Here is a 17,266-nt window from a genome sequence, read left to right as displayed (position 1 = left end):
ACATATTACCTACCAAGTAAACATACGAACTATGAACGTACTTCCGTCTATAACGGAATGTTATACTAGTACTATGAAGGCACATCCGCCGCCTTCAGCGGACCGTTACACTACTTCGGGAGTTGCCATCACACAAGTGCTTTTTTTCATCGGCGAAAGGCTTGCATTTTCTGTTCTTGTATCAACGAATTTCACTACGGTCTGGTGTGATTTTCTGTATAACGTGAGGATCGTTCGCCTTCTTAATCGGGCCATGGTGAAGTTCAAGTCCATTTCTGAAGGGAAAAAGTCGTTGACTTCAAACTGTGATACACACCACATACCAAACTGATTAAAGACTCGTGAGCATTAGCGATTCTCAGTAAAAAAAAAAAACGTATCATCTCAAGGCTAAACAATTGTGCAGAAGTTTGTTTGCAGTTCATCATAATGTGAGCAGTGTGTTTGCAATAAAAAATGGGGGTTAAGGAACAAAAAAATCGGTCAGGATACATGTATAGTCGAGTAATAACCATGAAATTTGGAAAATAGGAATATAATTTTATACATGCAAGCACAACATGCACAGATATGCCATATTTGCCGAGAAAATACGAACAATTGTAGATTAAATCAACACGTTTATTTGTAAATAGTGCCTCCTAAGCCACAATCTATTCAATAACTTTTTTATCTTTAAAGTTATGATACCACACTAAGATACCGATCGAAGAATATGTTTTTCGCCACATACTGGACGCGTGCATTTTTCTAAATTTAAAGAAAACGCCTATTTACCAGGCAAAAGTTGGTACCTGAATTGGTCCTTTTCGCCATTCTGCATGCCATGATTTTTTTTTCTCACTTAATGTTTGCATCAAGGAAACGCAATTACTATACGTCCTACCTCTTGTTGGGGAACAACGCCACCACTTTTATAAATAAATGCAAATTTTCTTTTTAGGCCACACCAAATTAATCTTTAGTTCCTCGGATTTTTGCCAAAAAAAAATGGAGCGAGCGAGCGAAATAAAAATAAAAATAAATTTATTTTTTTATCATTTTTCATAAAATATGAAGCGAGCGCAAGCAAAAAACATATTAAAAATGGACAAATTACACTTCAACCTATATTTAAACTCAAAATATCTGGTTCACAGGTAAAAAAATTGGAGCGATCGCATGAAAAAAATAAAAATATTTTTTTTACATTTTCAAAAAAACAGGTGCGGCGAATCCGAGGAACGAAAGATCAATTTGGTGTGGCCTTAAGAATAGTTTGTAAGATATGGTATGTGCCGACGTAAGCACTATACATAACAGTTTTATTTGCATTCGCCAGAATGTTATTACGGTGTGTCTATTCACCGAAATGTAGTTGAAACGCGAACAGATCTCAAAATATGAACAAGATTTTATTGAGAGAAAAGCTCCTGGCACCATATTCATACTATTGTGAAGAATTTTACCACATCCGTATACAATAGTTGACTGTAACCTAAAACGTTGTTTCTCTTTTTATTGTTTATTGTTATTTTTTATTGTCAGTTAGATAAGAATAATTCTAACCAATTAGAATGCTGATTGCAACCAATCAAAGTGCTTGGTTTCCAACCAATCGACGCTCAGTTTTAACAACCAATGAACGCATTGCTTTGCTTGAGCGCTTTTCGCGGCGTATATAAAGCCGAGTTTTTGATAATATTCCTAATATTTTTTTAAAATATATATTGTTACGACCCATTGATAAAAAAGAGAATGCATTGGACCAGGGGCTACATACCTGTTTCTAGAAAGTACACTATGTATTTTTATCCCGCACATACATATTAAAATGGAAAAAATAGGGCGCGGGCCGATTATTAAAAAAATAAACAAAAAACAAGCTGTATATAATTATTATTTTATTTTTTTAAACAACCATAGTAACCCCCTCTCTAGGGAAAACAAGTAATGTCAACGCACTCTCTGGTCTTAAGAAGTTTCAATAATTAAATAGTGAGGCAGTAGTCGGGCATCGACAACAACGTGGTCAGTTCATATATATATTAGAAATATTAATACATATAGTGGGCGAAAAGTCCTGTTCTCACAACACTTTCTTGTCAATGAACTGACCGCGAGTCTTGCCCATCCTTTAAAAAAATACCATTCTTACACGTAAATGTTTTTAAGATATAATGCAATATCAAATTTACAACTGTAGTTAAAGGGACTGTGTCACAGATTGGCACCAAAAAAAGTTTTTTCTGTAACGAATCTCAGGACAATTATCTAATAGAATGTGTTACACTTTGATATCATAATTGAAAAAAAAGTACCAAAATGTAAAAAAAAAAAATGTGTCGGTGACCGGGTTCGAACCGGCGTCGCCAAAATTGTAGTTCAGTGTCTTACTTACTGCGCTTCAAAGGCTTTTTCTTATCGGGTGACATAATTAATCTATACACCAACCTCGGTAATATCACGTGATAACACTGAAAACAAGGCTTTTTCTTATCGGGTGACATAATTAATCTATACACCCACCTCGGTAATATTACGTGATAACACTGACTAGCCAATCACGCATAAGGAATGAATTCTACCTGTTAGATATACCCAGTAATCTTTTTTAATGAAAAAATACGAAATAACTGCTAAACATAAATAAATTGTAAACTATGTGGTACTTCAGTTAGTAAGTTCCAATGCATTGTACACATCGATGCCAAGCTTATGTCAGTTTTCGACAATTTTCTTTTATTCGATATTTTATTATACGTGAGACAGCCCCATTTAGACTAGAGAAATGAAACCATATCAAATAGTCAGAGCTGTGGGACCACTCTAGATGTCATCCATAGCAGGTTTCGCGGCATTTTGGGTACAAAATTACACCTTTGGCGAATATCCCATCAACCGATGGGGGTAAAACTCCCCCTTTGGCTTCAAAATTATGTTTAAGTAACACTTGGGGGTGTGACGGGCTCAAGCCATAATGCAACCATTATAGGGCGCGGGCAGACCTTTATAAACTCAACAACAACCAAATATCATTATTCTAGATGCAGTTGTCATCAAGAAATAATTGGAATTAATCAACTTGAACTTTGTAGTTGCTTTTCTCTTTACCGAAATGCTCAGCTTTGATCGACGTGTTGTATAGTTAATAGCTGACGAGTGGACCGGCTTGTTGTTGAAAGATACGGTAGTTAATTTAGTGCCCACACTTTTATGCTCTTGCTGGAAAGCTCAGCTCTCGTGAGGCATAGTAAGTTGGAACTTCGACAATCTTTCAGAGAAGGCTAGATGCTTTCCTGTTGGATGGAGTTAGAGCGTATTTATATTTAGATTGCAGACGCAAAGAAAGAAAGTGAACGCATTTTGTGTATATACCACGAAAGCTTGGCTATCTGGTATTTCATAACTGAGTAGTATTTTAAATATTCTAATTTTGAAAGATACAACTCTGTGTTGTATGTATCGAATTGTGTCAGAGTCAGGTCAGGTTTGCATAGCAATATTACTATCAAATTACATGAACGATGTATGTACAATAATCTGGGAATGTTTTTTTTTACTATATTTGCTTAAAATACTAATACCACAAACATATCCTACATTTCCTCTCAGAAATACTTTACAAAGTTTACTTCAAAATGTTAAAAAGTAAACAAATTTTACCTATGTCACTGAACCCGCAAATACGTTAATAAAGCTTTATTTCAGTTGCACATGTTAAAACATTTATATAACTTCACTTCGCTAGCATAGAACTATTTCAGAAAATGTATTGTTACGAAATAATCATTTGAATGAATGAATTAATGAATGAATTAATGAATCTTGTTACCCTAATGCCTATGCTTTATCGAATGTTATAGTATGTTATAACAAATGTTACCATGGCAAATAAAGGTAATTGTTGTTGTTGTTGTAAATTCGGACAATTAATATCCACTGCGTTTACTCTTCCAGCCAGACTCCATCACTGTGGCGAGCCTAACAAAGTAGCAAATGTGTTAACGTTCTCTTTTTTTCGCAAAAGTATCTCAAAATACATATCTCAAACATGCGACTAGATTTATAAAACGGGTAAATAGAGAGTGTGTACGCAATTTGAACGATATTATCAATAATGTGTATATTCTGTTTTAAAGTGAAGATTGAACACAGTACTTGAGCACTTAAGTCTAACAAAACTTTCAGAGTAATTGACACAAAATATTAAAATTTAATCATCGCTGAATAATAAAAATAAATCAAAGATTTGAGAAATAATCTAGCACTGTTGAAACCTTTAAAGAAACTTTATTTTATTTTTATTTTATTTTATTTTATTTTAAGATAGAGATGTTCCAGAACTATGGTGGCATATTTCTGCCACCAGATAACCACATAACTTACTAGTTAATTAGGAGGTTAACTAGTTACGTAAGAAGTTATTTTTTTTCAATAAATAAAAGATCATAACGGGAAATAAATGCATGTTAGTGCCTACAACTGTCATCCTGTTATTATTTTACCAGCTTAATGTTAAGTGATTAACTAGTTACGTAACTAGTTAACCAGTTACCAGTTAGCGATATTTTGGATAATTGGTAAGTGATTAACTAGTTTCGTAACTAGTTAACTACATAACTAACTAGTCATTTAAGTGATTAACTAGTTACGTAACTAGTTAACCAGTTATCACTTATCTATAAATAGCATTGTTTTGCTCCATTGCATTGATACACAGTCACACTTTAGTCGTCGCAGGGAATTAACCACCATCTTCAGTTGATGGGTGTATTTCCATCAGTATTCTAAAATTAATTCACAAAAACAAGAGGAAATTTATATCAATGAAGTTTTGTGTTCAAACAAACGACCCGGTCAATTATTGCCTCACCTGGTCGACAACTACCGACACACCTGGCTATTCTTTGCACATTATAATTGAAGATTAATGAGTGGGCCTTTGATGTATGCTATCCTTAACGTAATGCATGGCCGTTCGCAGGATGTGAAAATGTGGGTGTGCGATTTTCGGCAAATAGCGGTTCCAAGAGGCGGTTGCCTCTTTGTCAGGAGTATGGGGGACAAAGCCCCCGTTGGCTTTTTACGTTGAATTTGATGAGAAAACACACTCATCAGGGGGCGGCTTTCTAAACAAGTTCACGATGAAGAAAGACAATATTTGTTAAATTTGGATAAGCATATCTGTAGGGTCTTTGACTATAATACTAGTAGGTACATAGAAATTTTTAACATTGTAGGTCCCCTTTGACCTCTCGCTCTCCCGTGTCAATATAAAAGCCCTTTCGTATGTAAATGCACGAGCGAGCGCAGACAGCAAGAATCTTCGATCTATAGCCTCCATGTCATGTATGATATACTTCCCGCGCAGATGCGGAAGAAGGATAATGGTACAGTACTGGTATTCCAAATATTACGCAATATATATTTATAGATAAGTAATAATTGGTTAACTAGTTACGTAACTAGTTAACCACTTAACATTAAGCTGGTAAAATAATACAAGAATGGCACTTGTAGGCACTAACATGCATTTATTTCCCGTTATGATCTTTTATTTATTGAAAAAAATAACTAGTTACGTAACTAGTTAACCACATAACTAACTAGTTAATTAAGTGGTTAACTAGTTACGTAACTAGTTAACCACTTAATTAACTAGTTAGTTATATAGTTATATGGTGGCAGAAGTATGCCACTACAGAACACACTACACATACTACTAAAATCCGCAAGATCTTTTTTCTTAAATTCCAAAAGAACCTTGTTTAATCTACAAACTTCATGAAAGGCAGGTATATTGGGGAAAATATCAGACTTATATATAATATTTCCAGATAATTTAGATCAATTTCATAACTTGGGCCTGGACTTCTACTTCAATTGTATAATCCTATAGAGTATAGTGTCTGTTTAGCTTTGACATGTTTGATAACATGTTAAAATATCATCGATAAAGCATGATAAATAGTTATATTATGTCACAAGACGTGATAAGCAGCCCTTATTATTATTTTTTATTTTTTATTTTTAATTTCAGTGTCAAGACTGATTTAACCAAGCTGGGGCCACAGGCAACTATTTAAAGTAACCCAGAGACTGCTGTAAGGATCTGCTTCATACTTTCAAGTTTTTGTGAAATGAGGGCGACCATTTCCAATTTTTACGCAAATAGTTCTGAAAGCGCAAAATTGGTGCCGGAAGATCAGTTGCAAATTATGACAAGGGTGAGTGATAAAAAAGTGTCAGTCGGGTTAATTTAGTGGAAATAATAAAGATAACACCTAATAAGTTATCATAACAAGAGCTGTCAAAGAGATAGCGCGCTCGACTATTCCTCCGCTTTTAAGTTTGAGGGTGAAACATGCATGGATCACTGTACAATTATATTTAATGCAAAACCTTAATCAGAATCGAGTAATAAACGGCCAAATTATGCAAAATAGAGTTATCTAACTTGATATATTAAGAACGTTGGGTGGTTGAGATAGAATTTCTAAGTCGAATAATACTCCGAAGGGCAATAATTTGCATCATATGCAAGGTTATAAGTATCTATATATCATGTGTTTCCGGTACGGATCGAAAAATCCGACCCGAGGGCACGCGCGTAGGCCGGTAACGTTTCAATGGATTTTGGTAAAACATTCGTCTGTGCACAACTACAGTTTGTATTAAACACTTCTTCCAGGTTTCAGTACAACTATAAGTTTAACAGGGGAAAAAGTTTTGTGACAGACAGACAGCACTAAATCCATATGTCTCTTGCTTACTCGGGAAAAAACATAAATAAGGCAAACCAAAGTTACAGTTCTTGCACAATTAATAGTAGTGGACGAATTTTTTTACGATTTTTATCTAGCAAATCCTTCACGAATAGGGATTAGAAGAATCACTTTTTGAACGGCTATTGTTGTAGACTACTCTAATTACCAATAGCGTATCCATCATTATTATTTTTTTTTATTCTGTTAAAATTTGTGAATGGTTACAGTGATTCTGTTGGTGCAGTATGCCCCTTAACAAGACTTTTAGTCTAGCCTGGGCCGTCCCCCATGGATAGGTTAGTGGCTAAGTCAAATAAACAAACGTACACCCCGTAATAATGGACGAACCATACTGTATGTGCTATGTAAGCAAGTCGGGCATGAACTGTCTCAGCTTCATTATCATGGCATAAAAAGTGACACTCTTATTCAAATTCAATACAAACACATGTATAACAAACATCAGTTTTAATTTATAAACCTTTAAACTTACTTAATAATGCATTTATGGATAAGTTTACTACTGATAACAATAATGTAACCGTGTATTTAATAACAGAAATCGCAAAAATATGAAATGTTTGGTGAATGCTTAAAGATTTACTTTGGTCTACTATAGTCTCATTAGGTAGAAATACCGTGCTTTATGCTCATTTCTTTCAGATTAAACTCGGTATCACGACAGACAGAAGTTCCGGTATGTTTGAAAAAAACGAAAGTGTTTAAAATAAAACTGCCAGGCTGCGGCACTCTGTCTGCTGTTGTTTCTAGAAATGTGATTAGACTAGAGTAGAATTGTCATTTAATTAAGTATGATAATGATGGGCATGTTTTACTCTGGTAGATAGATAGATAGATAGATAGATTTATTCGTGCATATATATGTCATTGTAACAAACCAAATATCTCATAAAGTTATAACACAGACTGATTAACAAAGTATTAGTGATGATATCTATACTAAAGCACAACATCATTAGAATGCTTTGGATACATACGTGCGTTAACAAAGATTTAATTCAATGTGACAAATATATTACACAGGATAACCCATTAAAGTTATTCAACTTATTTCCAATGGGGTCCTTATGACAAATATAATTATTTGCCAAGATCTCAGTTGTAAGCTGTTTAAATTAGGTTTACTTATACAAAAATAGCATGCATGTACTCTTGACCAGTTAAAGAATGATTAAATGTTTGATATCGAACTTTTACAGTTATAATGCAACCGATTATGGTTGGGATTACCGATTAATGTGGTATCATCCACACATTCCCACAACAGTATACACTGTCGTATACTGTATAAATAACACATTTGCAATGCATTTTTTTGCCATATTTCTATTAAAAATTGGAGTGTCATTCATTACTTTCACTTTCGGTTCAACAAACCTAGTTTTGATATCGGAAAAACCAAAAGCCGAGAATGTTCTAGATAAACTCGTCACTTCCGCTGAATATTCCAGAAGTAACCAAATTACAAGCATTTACAAGTCATCCGCGAACTTCCGTTAGATAGTCCATACACATATATTAATAATATGGATACAGAAAATTGTGCTAAATAATATTTACATATAATATGCGGTGAATACACAATTTTGTTATTTTTTATGGTATTTTTTTAGTGCGAGTAGCATAATAGTGATACATCATATCTTACGCGCAAACGATATATTCCTACGCAGACAAGAATAAATTCTCTTCACCCGGCGTGTGCTCTGACAAAGCAGTGCACATTTGAACAGAATTGAAAGTCACCATTACACTTGGAAGAACACACTAAATAAAGGTATGTTTGTGCGTTTCTTTCAAATTATATTCTGTTTTACATGCTCGCTTTTATTGAAAGCATCATGTGTTCGTGTTTGCGGTAAATCTTCGATTTTATTTCGTGATTTTACAGAACTTTCTAGCACGTGAAATGCACATGGTCAGACTGAGCGTCACTTTCTTGACTATATGACAAGCAACGTTTTAAGACGTTAAAATATTTGCACACGTTTGATTCATTTGCATTTACCTTTTTCGCAGATGCCTGAACAACAGAATATGGAAGAAGGGGAGGTCGAGACCTTCGCCTTTCAGGCTGAAATCGCTCAACTTATGAGCTTGATCATCAACACATTTTACTCAAACAAGGAGATCTTTCTCAGAGAGTTGATTTCCAATTCGTCTGATGCTCTCGACAAAATTAGATACGAGAGCCTTACGGATCCATCCAAGTTGGATTCTGGAAAAGATCTCTACATCAAAATCATTCCTGATCGTGAAAGGGGTACGCTGACCATCATCGACACTGGTATTGGCATGACAAAAGCTGACTTGGTGAACAACCTTGGTACCATTGCCAAGTCTGGAACAAAGGCATTCATGGAGGCTCTCCAAGCCGGTGCTGACATTTCCATGATTGGTCAGTTTGGTGTGGGTTTCTACTCCGCCTACCTTGTGGCCGATAAAGTGACGGCCATTTCTAAGAACAATGATGATGAGGCCTACCTTTGGGAGTCCTCAGCTGGTGGTTCCTTCACCATCAGATCAATTGTCGGTATGAACATAAATTATCTTTCAGACTTGATTATTAAAGCATTTAGTTTTGAAATTGGTTATTTGTATATCAAATTCAAGTACAGAAATTAAAAATCAGAATGAGTAACTTGTGGGTAAAAACATGAAGCACTTGATTCAATGTTCTTGTTTCTGTCTTAAGTTGTCAGGCTGATAAAGCGTGTCAAATGTTGTTTGAGCGAGAAATAGGAGTGCCAGCTTAAAGCAAATTATTATTTTTTTGCTGAAAAATACGAAAGCTGCGGTAAATCGATCGGTTTGGTGTTGCCATATTATGTTTTCATTTTGCAGTAGTCCCCATATAGCAAGGGGGAAGATGATAGTGTTAAAAAAAACAACTTCATAATGTATTTCAGATCCCCCCGTGGAGCGTGGTACAACCATCACTCTGTACATTAAAGAAGACCAGACAGAATACTTGGAGGAGAAGAGAATCAAGGAGGTCGTTAAGAAACACAGTCAGTTCATCGGCTATCCAATCAAGCTTGTGTGCGAGAAGGAGCGTGATAAGGAAGTCTCTGACGATGAGGAGGAGGAAGAAAAGAAAGAGGAAAAGGAAGGAGAGGAGAAGGTAATGAACATTGTGGCTCTTGAATAATAAGCTGTTCGATTTTAATTTAGCCTTTTGCAAGATTTGATTATTGGGAACACATGTGAAAGTATATCTTAGCAGAATCTCTTAATATTGCACTAGTTATTTTCTGAAAAATGTGATAAAACATATATAAGCTTTGCTAAAGTTAGATGGTCAACTTGGAGAAAAGTTCCATATGATGATCTGTAAGGTTCACAGGCAATCTGAATTGGCAGCAACAAGTTTTGAAGAATGCCATGAGTCTATAGTTCAGATGCATTTATAACATTTTTATCTAAATTTCATATTTAAATTTCAGTCTGAGGAAGACAAGCCCAAAGTAGAAGATTTGGATGAAGACGGAGAAGATGATGACAAGAAAGACAAGAAGAAGAAAAAGATCAAGGAGAAGTACCAGGAGGATGAGGAGCTGAACAAGACGAAGCCCCTGTGGACACGAAACCCAGATGACATCACCCATGAGGAGTATGGAGAGTTCTACAAGTCACTCACCAATGACTGGGAGGACCATTTAGCTGTCAAGGTACATTGATTTTCACAGAGAATCGTTTCCGTTTCATGTCGTATGCCTTGTATTTTACTCCTAGAAAGGGACATGATGCAGAGCAGCCCTGATTTGACTGTACAATGTTCTGTTGTTAGTGTTTTGTTGCAAGGAATAATAATTGAAAAGAAATCTCATTCTTAGTAAATATGGTGAAAAGTTCATTGTGGACATTTTTTATCTCCCTTGAATGAAATCATTTAGAGTCAGAGTTGCTTGAATCTTTCATGAATACTAGATGTTGAAACTGATTGGTTATATAAGTAATGAAATACAAAACTATCTGTATTTTAATTTCAGCACTTCTCTGTAGAGGGACAGCTGGAATTCCGTGCCATGTTGTTTGTTCCAAAGAGAGCTCCATTTGACATGTTTGAAAATAAGAAGAAAAAGAACAACATCAAACTGTATGTCAGGAGAGTGTTTATTATGGACAATTGTGAAGAACTCATCCCTGAATACTTGAACTTTATCAAGGGAATAGTGGACAGTGAAGATTTACCTCTGAACATTTCCAGAGAAATGCTTCAGCAGAGCAAAATCTTGAAGGTGATCCGCAAAAATCTTGTCAAAAAGTGTATGGAACTCTTCGATGACATTTGTGAAGACAAGGACAATTACAAGAAATTCTATGAACAATTTGGAAAGAACTTGAAGGTAGGGTCACGACTTACTTTATCTCATCTGATACTTGTTTCTGAATCCAATTTAAGATTTGGAAGTATTCTTTGTAATCTGTAACAATTTTGATAAATCAACCAAGATCATTGTATGATAAAATAATTATTGGTGCACCTTCTGGAAATTAATTCTTGTATCATAAGTTGTCTTTTAAAAATTTCAGTTATAACAGACCATATTTTTATACTTCCACATAGTAATCACTCCCTTGTTAAAAATGATTTACAGTTGCTGTTCTGCAGAATGCCTAATTATCACATTTCAATTATCTAGCTTGGAATCCATGAGGACTCTACCAACAGGAAGAAGCTTGCCTCCATGCTGCGATACTACACTTCCCAGTCTGGTGATGAGATGGCTTCTCTGAAGGACTATGTCTCAAGAATGAAGGAAAACCAGAAAGACATCTATTACATCACAGGTTAGTTGTTTCTCAATGATATATATATTTTTTTTTAAATTAATACAGTAAATCAATAGTTCAAGCCTTGTTTTAAATGGAATTCATTCTTTTGAAAGAAAGCAAAATTTTGATATTGATACTACATGTAGGTATAAAAAATGTGTAAAAAGAAATAATTAATTTTTGCACAATTAAGTAACATGTTGCTTCTTGTTTTAGGTGAGAGCAAGGAAGTCGTGCAGTCATCTGCGTTTGTGGAGCGTGTGATCAAGCGCGGGTTCGAGGTTGTCTACATGATTGACCCCATTGATGAGTATTCTGTCCAGCAGCTAAAGGAATTTGATGGCAAAAACCTGGTCTGCGTCACAAAGGAGGGCCTGGAGTTGCCAGAAGATGAGGAGGAAAAGAAGAAGCGTGAGGAACAGGTTGCTGAGTTTGAGGGCCTCTGCAAGGTCATGAAAGAAATCCTCGACAAGAAGGTGGAGAAGGTAAGATGACAATTCAATTTTGCAGAATTCTGATAGTTATAAAAATAATTCCACTAAGGTGCATAAAATGCCTAATTTAATACACCTACACAGCTGTAGTACATGCATGTGTGTGTATTGCCTGTATCAAGGGTTAGAACAATGTTCTCTTGGTATTGGTAGATGGTGTTATTGCTAGCTATTTGTCAAGACAGAGACTTCATAGAAAACATTGAACTTTTCTTTGGCTTAGCATGAACTAGACTGAAAAAAACAAATTCTTTGTTTCTCCCATTATTCAATGTTTCTTTCTGCAATTTCAGGTGACGGTCTCCAACCGTCTGGTGAACTCCCCCTGCTGTATTGTGACTAGTCAGCATGGCTGGTCTGCCAACATGGAGCGCATCATGAAGGCTCAAGCCCTGAGGGACTCCAGCACTATGGGATACATGGCTGCCAAGAAGCACCTGGAGGTTAACCCCGACCACTCCATCATCAAGGCTCTCAAGGAGAAGGTTTCTGCGGACAAAAACGACAAGTCTGTGAAGGATCTGGTATTGCTGATGTTCGAGACTGCCCTTCTAGCTTCCGGCTTCACCCTTGAGGACCCAACCACACACGCTAACAGAATCAACAGAATGATCAAACTTGGTCTTGGTAAGGATTTTTTGCTTGTACTCTTGTTCCACATCAGACTGAAAATCCTTCTGCACAGCTCTGGTACTTGTGTACATATAGCTAGTATCAAGGGATAAACAAATGTTTTCTTGGCGTTGATAGTCTGCGAAGTTGCATTCTATTGTCATGACAGAGGCAACACAAATATGCATTGTACAATATTGTTCATGAACACCTCTCCAAACTCAAAGGTGTACTGGCAATCCCTCTGCACAGCTCTGGTACTTGTGTACATATAGCTAGTATCAAGGGATAAACAAATGTTCTCTTGGCGTTGATAGTCTGTGAAGTTGCATTCTATTGTCATGACAGAGGCAACACAAACATGCATTGTACAATATTGTTCATGAACACCTCTCCAAACTCGAAGGTGTACTGGTAATCCCTCTGCACAGCTCTGGTACTTGTGTGCATATAGCTAGTATCAAGGGATAAACAAATGTTCTCTTGGCGTTGATAGTCTGTGAAGTTGCATTCTATTGTCATGACAGAGGCAGCACAAATATGCATTGTACTATATTGTTCACAAAAACCTATACAAACTCAATTAAATCCCTCTGCACAGCTCTGGTACTTGTGTACATATAGCTAGTATCAAGGGATAAACAAATGTTCTCTTGGCGTTGATAGTCTGTGAAGTTGCATTCTATTGTCATGACAGAGGCAACACAAATATGCATTGTACAATATTGTTCACGAACACCTCTCCAAACTCAATTAAATCCCTCTGCACAGCTCTGGTACTTGTGTACATATAGCTAGTATCAAGGGATAAACAAATGTTCTCTTGGCGTTGATAGTCTGTGAAGTTGCTTTCTATTGTCATGACAGAGGCAACACAAATATGCATTGTACAATATTGTTCACGAACACCTTTCCAAACTCAATTAAATCCCTCTGCACAGCTCTGGTACTTGTGTACATATAGCTAGTATCAAGGGATAAACAAATGTTCTCTTGGCGTTGATAGTCTGTGAAGTTGCATTCTATTGTCATGACAGAGGCAACACAAATATGCATTGTACAATATTGTTCACGAACACCTCTCCAAACTCAAAGGTGTACTGGTTATCCCTCTGCACAGCCCTGGTACTTGTGTACATATAGCTAGTATCAAGGGATAAACAAATGTTCTCTTGGCGTTGATAGTCTGTGAAGTTGCATTCTATTGTCATGACAGAGGCAACACAAATATGTATTGTACAATATTGTTCATGAACACCTCTCCAAACTCAAAGGTGTACTGGTAATCCCTCTGCACAGCTCTGGTACTTGTGTACATATAGCTAGTATCAAGGGATAAACAAATGTTCTCTTGGCGTTGATAGTCTGTGAAGTTGCATTCTATTGTCATGACAGAGGCAACACAAATAGTTCAAAGTTATGTGTACTTAATTTTAACCCCTCTACACAGCTGTTCTTTTAAGAGGCAACACAAAACTGTTCAAAGTTGCATGTACTTAATTTTAACCCCTCTACACAGCTGTTCTTTTATACATACAGCTTGTAAGAAGTGATAGAACAGACTTGATAATCAGTTTAGCTGCCTTGCTACTCAGTTTTTATTGATTGTCTTTGACTCTAAAATTCATAATATTGTTGAGAACAGGGTTTCCAAGTTCAGGGTTATCCAGAAATCTGTATTTAGAGGTTCTATCGTAAATAACTGTTTAACATTTATTTGTTGTTCTACAGGTATTGATGAGGATGATGTGCAGGCGCCAGATGCTGGTGATGCCACCACCGAGGACATGCCCCCATTGGAGGGTGAGGATGATGATGCCTCACGTATGGAGGAGGTCGACTAAACTTCCAGGAAGAAAATTGAAGGACATGTGTTTTATTAGTGTTGTTTCACTGTTGTCAACCATCTTGGCAGTTCCTTGTGACTGATCATAAATAATGGTGTAGAAGAGCCGGGTGCCTGCATAAAGACTTGCATAGAACAAATGTAGCTACACATTGACAAGTATTGTTGAAATCATGTTAACTATTCATCAATTCATTGCATAACATGAAACTTGCCATATGTCCACCTATATAGCAGTCATATACTTGGTTCATTTTTGTTCTGTTCATCTGTGATTTTATTTTCGAGTTTACTAGACGAAATCGAACTTGTTTTAGATAATTATAAAAAATGTTTGTTGGGTTGAAATTCATTTGAATTGAAGTGTCTTGTCATTCTTCATTTGCCATAATACTCCTCTTTCCATGTAGACACTTGTTTGAATGTTTTTCTTTCATGACGAATAAAAGAATAAAAAGTTAAAGAATCAAGTCTTTAGTTTGTTTGCTTGGAGAAATTGAGATCTTAAAATGTTATTGATGAAGTGTTGGCGGCAGCTTGCAAAAACTTTAGCCTTGGCCGTAACTCCAAGAAGTTTCATATCCAAAGAAACTTCATACACTGCTAGATAAGAGACTGTGTTTGAGTAGTCCCTTATTTGACTAAAAAGCAATCATTACCAATAGATTTATCATGATCAAACCTAGGATGAATGAGAAGTTCCAAGTATCAAACATTTGCCAAAACAAAAGTTGGCAACTAATGATCATACAAGGTACCACTATGCTAAATGATGCCCATTTAAGGAGTCTTTTATTAACAATGATGTGAATTGGTACATTCTCAATAGATGGGAAGAGGTGACATTAAGATTGTCATACTCTATAATAAAATTCATTTAATTGAGCCGGTGTTTTGATGTTGTCTAATGGACACCACTGGACAGTACTTGTTTTTAGGCTCATCTCATCACAAATTGCCCCAGGATTTATAAATGTTCAGCGTGAAGACATTTAAAAACTTATTAAACATCACTGAAACCCCATGGGTCAGACTTGTGATATTTGGTATGCATCGCAAATAGTAGTGTTCTCAAGTTTTCTATATTCTTTACTATAAAGTAAAATGTTTGAAACTGCAAGTCTCTGACCCTTGATATTAGGTATGATGCAGCCTCATGTAGTAGTCCTTGACCAAGATTATTTAAATTATGTCCCTGGGGGTGGGGCCCCGTGGTTCCATTAGGTTTTCTCTATAACCACTGTTTTGAGACCAAATCCTTGGTTATAAATAAACTGGCCATTTGTTTAATGAAGTAGTGTGAAATGGTATCTACCTGTTTCACCAACATCTAGGGTTTATTGGTTTTACTGACATTAGGGCTAGGGGCTTATCTGTCCGTCCAGGTTAACTGGAGGCTGCAATAACTGGAAGTATGCATGGTAAATAGAACTTGGTATTTTAAAACAGGGCCATACAGAGTTTACGCATGTCCTTTCAGTATGTCCATGAGACAAACAATGCGGTTGCCATTGCAATAAAAATAGAACAAACCAGTTCTGGACTGGAATTCAGCAATCTTGAAAAATTGAAATGCTTCATTCATGAAACTTGGTATGTAGCAAGGCCATTAGGTGATTATTTATAATACTACCTTTCTTGTAAAACTATGGTTGCTGTGGCAGTGAAAATACAACTTTATAGCTTGGCGCTGGCATAATTGAAAAGGTATAAAAGCTACATTCATGAAACTTTATATCCAGTTAACAGGTTGGAAGGCCATTAGAAAAATATGTACATATTGTTGTTTTTTCAGACAAAACGTGGTTTCTATGACAACAAAAGAAGTGTGAATAAGACTGGCTAGGAGCTAAAAAGAAAATTATGCACATTTAGAAAAAAATGTTTCTATGAAAATGAAATCCTCAGTGCGCTATTTCATTGTAAGCAATACTCAGTGACTTGTTGATAAAAAATCATGAAGCTACTATTGGCTGAAAAAAATCCTGTGCTTTAAATCCTGTCATGTATGACGAAATAGCGGAATTTTTTTTTTTTCGAAAACTTACATAAACTTGGCATCGATCAGTGTACAATGCATTGAAACTTACTAACTGAAGTACCACATAGTTTACAATTTATTTAAGTTTAGCAGTTATTTCGTATTTTTCCATTAAAAAAGATTACTGGGTATGTCTACCAGGTAGAATTCATTCCTTATGCGTGATTGGCTAGTCGGTGTTATCACGTGATATTACCGAGGTAGGTGTATAGCTTAATTATGTCACGTGATGAGAGTAAGCCTTTGTAGCTCAGTAAGTACGACGCTGGACTACAATTTTGGCGACACAGGTTCGTACCCGGTCTCAGACACAATTTTTTTTTTTACATTTTGGTACTTTTTTTTACAATTATGATATCAAAGTGTAACACATTCTTTTAAATAATTGTCCTGAGATTCGTTACAGGAAAAACTTTTTTGGGTGCCAATACGTGAGACAGCCCCTTTAAGTACACAAATTAAGTTATGCGTGCATGCTATTATTTTAGTTTAAAGGGACTGGCTCATGTTTTGTAAAATGCAGTTCTTTTTTTATTAAAGAAAGTGTGGCAAATCATTAGGAATATTAAAACTACAATACCAAAATCTAGATTAGGCAGATAAATATAATGTTATAACTATACTTCATTTATATCCTCCAATTATTTATTTTATACTACATTTTATGTTGCATTCCTTTTGATTGATGAAACTTTGCTGTTAAAGGCATTTCTTGTCAAGAAAA

At 35.8% G+C, this 17,266-nt stretch overlaps 1 protein-coding gene across 1 annotated transcript; it reads left to right on the top strand.

Moving 5' to 3' along the window:
• The first annotated feature begins 8,389 nt into the window (after nt 1–8,389).
• On the top strand, nt 8,390–14,971 carry LOC128207617 (heat shock protein HSP 90-alpha-like). Its single transcript, XM_052910655.1, has 9 exons — nt 8,390–8,547; nt 8,790–9,303; nt 9,680–9,894; nt 10,217–10,441; nt 10,763–11,119; nt 11,417–11,564; nt 11,766–12,034; nt 12,337–12,670; nt 14,387–14,971. Exons 2-9 carry the CDS (start codon nt 8,790–8,792, stop codon nt 14,497–14,499), a joined length of 2,175 nt encoding a protein of 724 aa, XP_052766615.1. The 5' UTR covers nt 8,390–8,547; the 3' UTR covers nt 14,500–14,971.
• The last annotated feature ends 2,295 nt before the right edge of the window (nt 14,972–17,266 follow it).

Source organism: Mya arenaria, chromosome 11, assembly GCF_026914265.1.
Source record: "Mya arenaria isolate MELC-2E11 chromosome 11, ASM2691426v1".
Lineage (NCBI taxonomy): Eukaryota > Metazoa > Mollusca > Bivalvia > Myida > Myidae > Mya > Mya arenaria.
This window is presented reverse-complemented; position numbering and strand designations above follow the sequence as displayed.

Coding starts and splice junctions, on each gene's coding strand:
- LOC128207617 (XM_052910655.1), top strand. CDS start 8,790: ATGCCTGAACAACAGAATATGGAAGAAGGGGAGGTCGAGACCTTCGCC. Junction 10,442..10,762: donor AGGACCATTTAGCTGTCAAG/GTACATTGATTT, acceptor TTTTAATTTCAG/CACTTCTCTGTAGAGGGACA. Junction 11,120..11,416: donor AATTTGGAAAGAACTTGAAG/GTAGGGTCACGA, acceptor TCAATTATCTAG/CTTGGAATCCATGAGGACTC.